This window comes from Primulina tabacum, chromosome 17, assembly GCF_025594145.1.
Source record: "Primulina tabacum isolate GXHZ01 chromosome 17, ASM2559414v2, whole genome shotgun sequence".
In the NCBI taxonomy this organism is placed as follows: Eukaryota; Viridiplantae; Streptophyta; class Magnoliopsida; order Lamiales; family Gesneriaceae; genus Primulina; species Primulina tabacum.
In genome coordinates, this window is record NC_134566.1 from 31350091 (window position 1) to 31361941 (window position 11851).

General features: G+C 34.1%; 2 protein-coding genes across 2 annotated transcripts; one reads left to right on the forward strand and one right to left on the reverse strand.

Moving 5' to 3' along the window:
* Positions 1-535: 535 nt before the first annotated feature.
* LOC142530989 (1-deoxy-D-xylulose-5-phosphate synthase 2, chloroplastic-like) lies at positions 536-4199 on the forward strand. The gene is made up of 10 exons (XM_075636951.1): positions 536-743; positions 874-1041; positions 1192-1356; positions 1529-1679; positions 1769-2040; positions 2117-2390; positions 2494-2801; positions 2882-3161; positions 3512-3798; positions 3895-4199. Exons 1-10 carry the CDS (start codon positions 654-656, stop codon positions 4039-4041), a joined length of 2142 nt encoding a protein of 713 aa, XP_075493066.1. The 5' UTR covers positions 536-653; the 3' UTR covers positions 4042-4199.
* Positions 4200-5090: 891 nt separating this feature from the next.
* Positions 5091-11319, reverse strand: LOC142530984 (elongator complex protein 4). Its single transcript, XM_075636946.1, has 9 exons — positions 11162-11319; positions 9887-10064; positions 9583-9809; positions 7763-7832; positions 7052-7211; positions 6400-6460; positions 6053-6212; positions 5874-5965; positions 5091-5497 (listed from the first exon to the last, which is right to left on the reverse strand). The coding sequence occupies exons 2-9, from the start codon at positions 10023-10025 to the stop codon at positions 5327-5329; spliced, it is 1080 nt and encodes a 359-aa protein (XP_075493061.1). The 5' UTR covers positions 10026-10064; positions 11162-11319; the 3' UTR covers positions 5091-5326.
* Positions 11320-11851: the final 532 nt, after the last annotated feature.

Below are 11851 nucleotides of genomic sequence, written 5' to 3' on the forward strand. Positions count from 1 at the left end.
TCCAAATTATAAGCAAGTACTATTTTAGATTTTCAAGATGTAATTTTTACATTTTAGTAACATATTTATCAATTAATTGATATAATGAGTAGATAAATATCAACATCATATACTAAAATGTTTTCTTCCCCTCTTATATTATTTAATTAATTAAAATATATTCATATAATTTTATTTACACTCTTATATTGCTTAATCAATTCAAATCATTTCACATCATTGTATTTGTATTGTTATTTTAGTTCAATTTAGTACTTAATCTGATAAATCATTATTTCAAATTCTTATAATTTGTTTTGATCTATCTTTTTCCGAACGAAATGTTGTTTCATGGATTTGATCACGTTATACAAAGATTAAAAATATTTTTACTATTAATTTATTTTTTAGTTATTTAGAATATGGGTTCACGTGCGAACCGTGCGGTCGCACGTGCTTTTTTGCCCGTGCATACAAAAAATAGGAATGGGCACGCTAAACCAGTCCACCTTGTCGCTTCGCTTATATAGATACGTTCATTTCATGGAAGCTCTTCTATATTGGTATTTATATAAATTTGGTCTCTGTTGCCAACTTTTACCGCTCTATCCATCTTCACTCACTTTGATCTTCTTCTCCAATCCAACAAAATACCCATTGTTCTCATTCCAGAAATGGCTGCCCGTGGAAATTTCATTAGAATAAGCCAACACACATCACCATATTTTGCAGTTCCAAAGTTCAACTGTGGAGGAAGAAGACAGGTTAGCACTGCGTTAAAATTTTCTCGTTTTCTTATTCTTGGTTTGAGTTACTGTTACTTGGAATCGTCTGTGGTTATTTGAATCTTGTGATTACTGGGTTTTGCTTGAAATGGCTTTTAAACGCGCGCAGTTGTCTGTTAGAGCATCAACCAGTGGTGTTTCTGATGGGTATGAAAGAAAGAGGGTAATAAGGACAGAAAAAGAGGGTTGGAAGATAGATTTTTCAGGCGAAAAACCGGCAACACCGTTACTCGATACGATCAACTATCCTATTCATATGAAGAATCTCTCCACGAAGGTGCATCATTCAACACAGAAATCCAGAATTTGTGTGTTTTTCTTCATCTTTTCTGATATTGATTGACAATTGTTCTGAAAAGGGTGACAACTGATAAGGGATCATAGGTTATGTTTATTTCATCTTCGTTATGTTTTGTTTTTTTCTCAGGATCTCGAACAATTAGCAGCAGAAGTCAGAGCAGAGATTGTGTACAGTGTAGCAAAGACTGGAGGGCATTTAAGTTCAAGCTTAGGTGTTGTGGAACTCACTGTGGCTCTGCACCATGTTTTCGATTGCCCCGAAGATAAAATCATTTGGGATGTTGGCCATCAGGTAAAGATTTAATTTTTTTGTTCCGTGCACAATGAACACTTCAGGAACAGAATCAAGATATAGATGTTTAGTAATGAAGGAAATCGTTGTTATTTACGCTTATGGATACAATATTCTTTCCGTTTCTTGAGTACTATATGAGTGGATTCTGAAATGGATAGTGTAACTTCAGACATACGGCCACAAGATTCTGACCGGGAGGCGGTCTAAAATGCACACGATTCGCAAGACTTCTGGGCTGGCCGGATTTCCTAAAAGAGACGAGAGTGTGTATGATGCATTCGGTGCAGGGCATAGCTCTACCAGCATCTCTGCTGGACTTGGTACTGTCAATATCTGCGTACTTTGTCCTAAACATGTCCTGAAAAGTGGACTTGATATATAAAATAATGAAAATTTGCGATGATAATAGGTATGGCCGTAGCGAGAGATTTATTAGGGAAGAACAACAATGTGGTTTCGGTGATTGGAGATGGAGCAATGACCGCTGGACAAGCGTACGAGGCCATGAACAATACGGGCTTTCTGGATACGAATCTTATTATTATACTAAACGATAATAAGCAAGTTTCTTTACCAACTGCGACATTAGACGGCCCTGCCACTCCAGTTGGTGCGCTCAGTAGCACGTTGAGCAAGCTTCAGGCCAATCCTAAATTCAGACAACTTCGAGAAGCTGCAAAGGTAAGTCAATTTTCTTTAGGTGCAAGCATTGATAAATTCTAGGAAACTAGTAAAGTTCTGTCTTTGGTCATTATAGAGCATTACAAAGCAAATTGGGTCACAAGCACATGAAGTTGCAGCCAAGGTTGATGAATATGCAAGAGGGATGCTAGGTGCTTCAGGTTCCACGTTTTTTGAAGAGCTTGGTTTGTATTACATCGGTCCTGTTGATGGGCACAATATCGATGATCTAGTCAGTATATTTGAGAAAGTCAAGGCCTTGCCCGCACCAGGGCCGGTTTTAATCCATGTCGTGACAGAAAAAGGGAAAGGGTATCCTCCAGCCGAGGCAGCAGCTGATAAAATGCATGGTGAGATTATGGTATTGTTATACACAATCTTGCTAAAAATTATATAAATTTTATCTTGTGTAGAATAAAAAAATGGCGGTTCTTCTTTTTCTTGATCTTTCAGGGGTCGTCAAGTTTGAACCAACTACAGGGAAGCAGATTAAGCCCAATTCTTCTACACTTCCATATACTCAGTATTTTGCAGAATCGCTTGTAAAAGAAGCTGAAGTAGACAGCAAAATTGTGGCTATCCATGCTGCAATGGGAGGTGGAACGGGTCTAAATTATTTTCAGAAACGGTTTCCAGACCGTTGTTTTGATGTGGGCATCGCCGAACAGCACGCCATCACATTCGCAGCAGGTTTAGCTTCCGAGGGTCTTAAGCCATTCTGTGCTATCTATTCATCCTTCCTGCAACGAGGATACGACCAGGTAAGAAATCTAATATAAAGAAAATGACTTTTTGTCATGTTTTAGATCAAAGCATAACAGTTCTACATGTATGTATAAAGGTGGTACATGACGTGGATCTTCAGAAGTTACCTGTCCGGTTTGCAATGGATCGAGCAGGGTTAGTTGGCGCAGACGGGCCGACTCACTGTGGTGCGTTTGATGTGACCTATATGGCTTGCCTGCCGAATATGGTTGTTATGGCTCCATCAGATGAGGCTGAGCTAATGCACATGGTAGCCACAGCAGCAGTAATAGACGACAGACCGAGCTGTTTCAGATTTCCGAGGGGTAATGGTGTTGGAGCCATTCTCCCACCTCATTTTAAAGGAATACCACTTGAGATGAGCCAAAATTCTAATCTACTTCAAATTTGTTGGAAGCAATAATTTCCCCGTTTCTTGATTAATGTTGTTTAATAGATTTGAACTGTACTGTTGCAATAAAAAAATGCTCGATCCTATAACCATGATTAAAGTCAGAAATAACATGTCCGGGTCTTTTTAGTTGCAGTTGAAGCAATTGTTGAGAGTCATCGCTATGCGATAACAATTGCACCGCACCCATTGTCGTGTGTAACATGTTTACCAATCTTGACACTGATTGAAATGTTCGAGTCACTTTTACTTTTTGGTATAGCAAATTACACTCAATGATACAAACATACGAATGCATTATTTACGTTATTTGACAGATCGGGAAAGGGCGGATACTAAGAGAAGGGAACAAAGTGGCGATTCTTGGATATGGAGCAATAGTCCAGCAGTGTTTGGAAGCTGCAGAAATGCTTAAATCCATTAACATATCAGCAACAGTTGCTGATGCAAGATTCTGTAAGCCATTGGATACTGATCTCACACAAAAACTGGCAAAAGAACACGAAATTATAATAACCGTGGAGGAAGGTTCGATCGGAGGGTTCGGATCACACATATCTCATTTCCTGAGCTTAAAAGGTTTCTTGGATGGACCCCTTAAGGTACAAAAAGTCACATATTTAGTTTCATCGGTTCCCGTTCACTATTTCCTTCTTTCTGTTTCTGACATATATATAGTTAATTTTTTCGAATTGCAGTTAAGATCAATGGTGCTTCCAGATAGATACATTGATCATGGAGCACCACAGGATCAGATGGAAGAAGCTGGTCTCTCTTCAAAACATATTTGTGGCACGGTTTTATCCCTTCTTGGAAGGCCTATCGAAGCTCTCAAACTACACTGAGACTCGAGGCAGCATTTCACTTTTTTGTTAATATTTACATATGGGGAGAATGAAAGGGTGTAATGCCATGTCCTAATCTCGTACTAGAAAAGATCTGCTTAATAAAGCTGTTTCATAGGCAAGATCTTACATATATAGATACAAAGTATCAAATGGCACACCAATTTTTTTTCAAGAAAAATTCTTCTGCAACAACGTTAATCTTATCATAATTTCTTACATTCTTAATTTATAAGTTGTAATTTCTTTTAACCTTTCATAATTAATACATATGGGAAATTTTTATTGATGATACACAAATATTTGCTAGTAAAAAAATGTTACAAAAGGTTACTTCTTCTTGTGTCGTGGCTAACAGTTGCTGAGGAAGACACACACACGACACTTGAATCGTCAAATGCCTTCAAGTTGCAGAAACTATGTGAACACCCCCACAAACCAATATTATTGTTTTGTTTTTCTTTGTTTTTTTCCGAAAAAATTTGTTTTGTACTCAGATCTTCAATCGGTTAATGTCAAGATAGACTTAGTTTTTATGAAGAAAAAAAAATCATTCTCCTCTTCATCATGCCGGTCTGCCCTACACGTGACGGTTAGGTCGATGCTACATGTGGGGGCACTGCACCCACATGGTTTGGATGGACAAGATTCACACACATATGTGATTTTAAAATAATTAGTGGACCCCATGCATGTGTGGCTAAATTTGGACCCTTGATTCTATCATGGAGTAGTGCCCCTACATGTAGGATGAAATGAACCCTCATGTTGCATGATACATACAATCTAATTTAATTCAAATCGGGCAAAAGTATTTTAATTCTGTTCTTTTCAAATGTGAATCCCTGAATATAAGCTGTTTTTGTATGCTAAATCACATTTGTGTTAACAAATAACTTGATTGTACGAGTCTTTTGAGTGGAAATTGTAAGTTCAAAATGGAATTTATTGAATTTAATTTTTTTGGATGCAAAGAGATGTCTGCTGTATGATCACATACCCATCATATTAAAAAAAAAAAAACAAGAATTCAGATATAACATGAACAGTGATATGAACACCACAAGTACACATTTGTACTTCATTTAAAAGTAACTATTTGTTGGTTTCAAAATTACTGCATTGTGAACAATTTGTATTACTTTCTAAAAATCTGCCTCAGTTTATTTTCTTCCACATGGTATTTTTACTGACAACAGATGATATGGAAGCAAAGCAAGCCGTTTTCGCGAGCTCGATCAAGAAGTTGATTCCTCAATTATAAGATAAGCCTCGTGCATTTTGACTAAAAGTCGAGGAGCCCTGTCTTAGAAGATACAGAAGAACAGCTACCAGATGAAGCATATGAAGTACCACTTGAACCGTCTACGGGAGCTTGGTTTAGGCATTCTAAAACCAAGGATCTTCGCTTCTGCAATTTCATGGAGAACGTGGTCGCCTCTAGGATGGCAGGAACCTGTGTTTAAATAATATATTCAACACAAGCGACACTTTGATTGCAATTTATAGCTAAACTTCACGGGCAAGATTTTGACAGCTGCCTTTTCATAATGCAACAGGAAGCATAGGCCATATATATTTTTTCAAGCCATAAGTGTTATTTTTTTCCTATTTTGTGTTCCTTCATTCAAAATTTATAATAAAATTTTGAATGAAGTAAACTAAATCCGTAAAATAAGAAGAAATAAATTGAAGTAATAAAAAATTAGAAATAATAATTTAAAAGATGTTTTAAATGAAAATAAAATTGAAATATATTTATTTAATATAAAATAAGAATAAAAATGGATGAATGGACAATGCAACAAAAGGTCAGAGCAAACTATGTATACCTGAGTATTAATACGTGCAACTTTGTGCACGCTCAGAAGGCCAACCATATCCTGATACCCTGTCAGAAGTTTAGACAGTTCCTTGTCCTCGTCTGATGCAGCAGCAGATATGACACACTTTTAACGTGTGATTTGGCTAAATCTTTATTGCATGAACAGAAGATAACAAGGACACACACCTGGAATTGCCTTGACTGAAACTAATGTGTCAGCCAAATGCTGGAGCCTTTTTGAGAAGGTTGATGAAACGAGAGAGGGCGCAAAGGTTACAACTGCTACTGCATTTGACAACCGTACGACATTTTTCAGAGATCTGACAAAAGAAAGCATGTCCCATTCCTAAAAGATAAGCGATGAATCCTTAAAAGATGAAAATTTGGGTTTTAAGAAAATAAAGCACATGTACTAAATATTTAGAAAATAATCGAACATTCTGTGAATCTCTAGGCGTTATAATAAAAATGTTGACTGCCTCATCTTTGATTCGAACATATAATTTCTAATTTGAAACAAGCTAGACACCGACCTTGCTAAAAAAGTCACATTGCGGAGAGCACAATGATTGAATAGCAACGCGTCCTCCCATACTGTTTCCAAGTGAAAACATGAAACCAGATTTAAAATTCATGATGGATAATCAGAGTATAAAAATAAGAACAAGGAAGATGATATATAAATGGAATCCCTAGTTTTGGTTGTCTTTGATGTTCCCTCAATTCATCACTCCAATAATAATAATTATAAAAGGTGGAAGAAATAGCATTATCGGATTTCAGTAACTCCATGAACTCAGCATTTCATCCCACACAAGTATAATCTTTCATGATTAACTTGCCTTATGATTCTACACTAGAGTAGAGAAATGGTTCTGTTAATCCGGCCATGAGAGTTTGCTGTCAAGATGTCAAAGTTACTGTAGAATGGACCGATTAGGTTAAGATGTTGGAATTATAAGTCATAAATCTCATTTGACAACAGATTATAGTTTTGGCATTGATGCCATTACCCATAAAAAATAAAAATAGGAAGGTTTTCAGTTTATTCTGGTAGAACCAAGCTAAAAAAATGACATTCATTTTATCGTGCCGATGGAACTCTTGTCACGCACCACATTAATTTTTAAATATTAATAACATATATGAATTTTGATGCATAAGAGCAGTAATGCAAAATGTTACCTCTGAGGAATCCGAGACAAGAAACTGGAACAATGTTTGATGAATGCGGCAAGATCAGAAGTATCATTAAGGCTAACACAATCAACACGTTTCCCAGTAAAGAAGTGTCTCTCTAAGGGTTTCCGCAAATCAAAGTCACTGCAGTACTCAGACTTTCCATCTGCACACAAGACACGTGACATTATTAGGTGCAAAAGAACAATTATGCTCGCTGCCTATAAATATTATGTTGGCAAAACAAGAAGCAGCTTCTTTATTAGGATTTACCAGTCTTCTCTCTCTCTCTTGCCAGTTGCTACCCATCTCTCTAAGATACTTTTTTAATTGGTTATATTCAGTACATTAGACAACTCTTCCTATAGCTATAAATCAATAAAATTTCAGAATGCAATGATCTTTCCATATCTCTCTTTTACAACAAAAAATATCTCAATGCAGTTCATTCACTTCTGTTTGCTTCAAAAATCTTAGGTTTACTTCCACGTGATCTTTGCATAATACATCTTGAATGTGCTAATCAAAGCACAAGTATTTGACGGCCATAATAAACACATAACAAAATGTAGAGATCAGATAAGAGAAAATAAATATTAAATAATAATTAATAATGAAAATGACAAAGATTGTCACACTATGACAGAGAAAATGTCACGCAATTGAGGGAGAAAAAAAATCACAGCCGAAAAATGAAATTCAATTTTTCTATTTTACCTCTCTGAGGCTCTGAAGTATGTTCTCCAAAATACTTCTTATATTGCCATGCAATTCTCAACCCCCTTTCCTGTGTTCAGATAACATACAAACCTTTAGATCAAAATCACGAACTCTACGTTAACAAAGCAAGTGCACCAACTTCCAGGGGTTTTTGGCAATCTGAAGACAAAAACATGGCACTTTTGGATAATACACTATTAAATTATCTTTCTCACAGTTTCACCCTTAAAATAGGATATGCTCCATACATGTACCAATTTACTGCAATTCTTTAATTGAAATCTTAATCTGTAGCCGCCTTTTAGAGGAGTATGTCAATTCACTCATCCCTAATTTTGTTATTTTCATCGAAAATATCTTGATGCATAATATTCCATAGAAGTTGTTGGTTTTGGTATTTACATTTTCATTTAAAATATCTTGATGCATAATATTCCACAGAAGTTGATTTTGGTGTTAACATTCTTTCAAATTGAAACCGAACAGAAATAAATGTAGTCAAACCAAATCAAACAGTATATTGCATTTGATTTTCACTTAAACTGGAAAGTTTTTCATCGTTTTGGATTTTATGTGTTCTTCTTCATTTTAGGAAAACAATTCCAACAATATTATAGAATATTTGCAAATGGACTCAGTTAGACTTTACTGTAAATAAATAAATATATATATATATATATATCTAACATACATATAAATATAACACTTTCAATTGTGAATTTCCTTATATGTCCTTGTTCATTTAAGTTGGCCAATTAAATTATTAGGTTATCTTAAGGGTTTTTTTTGTAATTCATTGTTCATCTTAAATGAATTTGGACATTAATACACATTCCTCTTTATTTCTTAAATTTTATGCCAAAAAATTATTTTTTTACATTTCCTTGTTCATTTAAGTTAACAAATTAAATTAATATGTCTTTTTAAAGGTTTTTTTGTGATTCATTGTCCATCTTAGATAGATTTGGACATTAATTCACATTCTTTTTATTTTCTAAACTTTATGTAAAAAATTATTTATTTACATTTCTTAGTCAATTTTTGTGATTCATTGTCCACTTGTCTATGTGTACTCTATTTAAGTAAATTTTAGTTTTGATTTTGGTAAAATTCACTATTCTGTTAATTTTATTTTTATTGTTTTTTCCGTTTTGAATGATATTTGAATGAAAAATATTTTTGCTGATTTATCATTTAAGAGAGCTGTATTATGTCGCGGATTGAAAAATGTCATATAAATAAGTAAATATATATGATTTATTGTCATGATGTATTTTTATGTATTGTGTTTTGATATATTTAGATTGATAAATACTTATAAACATGATGTTATTCAAAAGACTTTAAACATTATCTAATTTTCGTGATTATATTTTTCATTATTAGTCACCTACGTGCATCGCACGTGTACATTTCTAGTATATATATATATATGGTTTCGTTTCTGAAGCCACAAATTGAATTGAAATTCTCAGACTTTTTTTGGTTCAGCAATTTTTATTATAATTTTTAAGGGATTGAATTTGTTTTGCAATTTCACTTTATTCATCTACTCTCCTAGTTTGACACAAATTTATTATCTACTATGTCTTTAGTAATAAATTGATGAAACTTCCTCATACGAGCAGTTGGAATTTGAAATCCATGAAAATTGATAAAAAGGTGCAATGTGCAGAAAATATCCTGATACCTGTTCGGAATGTGTAAAAAATAAAATTAGGAGTTCATTGCGCAAAGATAGCATATTTCTAGTGTGAATCCATATTTAAGCATTTAGAAAATGAACAGAGTGTTTAGAAAATGAACGGGATGCGTACCTGTTCAGTGACATGGACATGAGACTTATCATCCCTGGGGGCCATCGGGCTAGGCAAAGTGCCAAGAAACCCTCTCGGATCTTTTGAGGGACTAGCATACATAAGAGGCTGGTGATGAACTAGCCCTTGAGACATAAAATTTCTCAATAATAGCATATGATGTGGTGCCTCAGTGTCTTCCATAACCATCACAAGGCTTCCCACTGTAAACCCACCTCCCAAAATCTCTATAAAAAACAGAAGGTTGTGATAGTATCAAAAGAATAACGAAAAATGCCACAAGTACAAGTTCATGGAAACTTACTGTCCAAGTCTGAAATGCCAGACGAAAGAAACGTAGTCCCATTGGGACCGAGCTTAAACCCAGGAATGTGTGAGATTATACTGGATGCTGGCGAAAAACTGCGCGAAAAACTACCACTTCGAGACTTGTCAGCGGCCATAGATATACACAAAACTGTTTTCTATTATTCACTCAGGACCTACAACCAAAGTACCAAACACAGGTAAAGAACCTAAGAAAGAGCTCATCCTTATCGACTGCACTCACGAAGACAATAAAAAAACACCAGACATCTTAAAATCATTCTGCAAAACCAGTTCAAATAACTATTAATGCGTACTTAGTGGAGCTACACTCAGAAAATAGTTGAAATCACTAGGACATTTTGCCAAACAAATGTTATGCGATATGCTAGGTTCACAGTAGGATAATCACATGTGTCTATTATCAAACAACATGCAGATGAAGATAGATCATTTTGGTGTAAGGTTCAACAATTTGATAGCTTAAGATTCCAACATATAGATCTAAAATCCAGTAGGGTACATTCAAACCTAATATATAGATCTCAGGGCATTGTACAAAAATGGCTTTTGACACCCAAAATGTGTCATCTGCACATTTCTATCATATTAAAACTTCCACCATTCAGATTTAGTAGCATAATGATGCATGATTTAACATATTCATGAAAGTGCATCTTGCGTCTACGCAATGCCGTGGACATCACCGTCATTGAAAATTAAGATCCGACCGGAAAAAGCACGGCATTCTTTAGTTTACCAAATACTAAATTTATCTAATGCAAGAATGTAATTAATATTTGTCAAGTAAACAATTTACAAACATCTTACATCTCCATACACCGCAAAAATCCATCTCGATGCTCATTAAGATACATGTATCTCATACCATTTTATTCAAAAAAAAAAATTGAAAAATCATGAAGAAATCAAGAAACACAACAAAAAGATGTCTCTTTCACCGTAACTACAAAATGAAAATAAGATGACAACCAAATAACGACAGTTTGCGTTAATTAAATTATATATAACTTGTAATTACGCCTTCGTGGGTTTATGCCATTTCAAGTGATTCTACAGCTCTCGCATAATCATAAAACAAAAGGACATCGACCCAATATCTTTCAAGTTTCTACTAGCTAATACAGTAAGAAGGTATCCAATTTTTCCGTCAACAGAAGAAGTCTGTTTACATCAAGGCTAGAGCATAGGATAACGAACATTAGATGAGAGAGTAAAACTAAAAAGTATGGGAGAAAAGTGACACCATCACCTATTTAAGGAGACGACAGGGATTTTCAAGGCAGGAATTAGACTGCTGCTCAAAGGGCACCCCTAGCAGTTTCGCCTGGAGGCTGGATGCTTGAGGAGAAGAAACAGCGGCAGGAGCTCTCTAATTTTCTCTCTTTTTCTTTTTCTAATTAATTAATTCTTTTTCCTAATTATAAATTAATACGTCTCATTTGTTTGGGAATTTTAAATCCATCCATTTTCATCTTCTCTTGTAATATTTTCTATAATTTATTTACTAACATTAATTGATTTTACAAAATATTTGGTGACATATTTAGTAAAATATCAATATATTAAAATTTATACTTAATTAGTTCATTTAACTGATTCGATTGAAATAACTAATTATTTATTAAAAAATTAATTTAAATAATAGTTTCATAATTTATGCAATTATAATTTTATAATTAAAGAATATAATTTTTTAAATGTTATTTTTATTTAAGACATTAACTAAAAAATTTAATTTTTATACATATTTCAAATACTTAAGAAATCATAAAATAATTATTATTTTCATCATTTATTAAATAAATTAGTAAAAATTTAAAAATGATATAAAAAAATCTAATTAAGATTTTGAAAAATAATTTTAATAAAATGAAAGAAAGAAAAGGGGGCGTGCGAGTTTGGATAAAAAATTGTAACTAAAATAACATTTAAAGAAGTT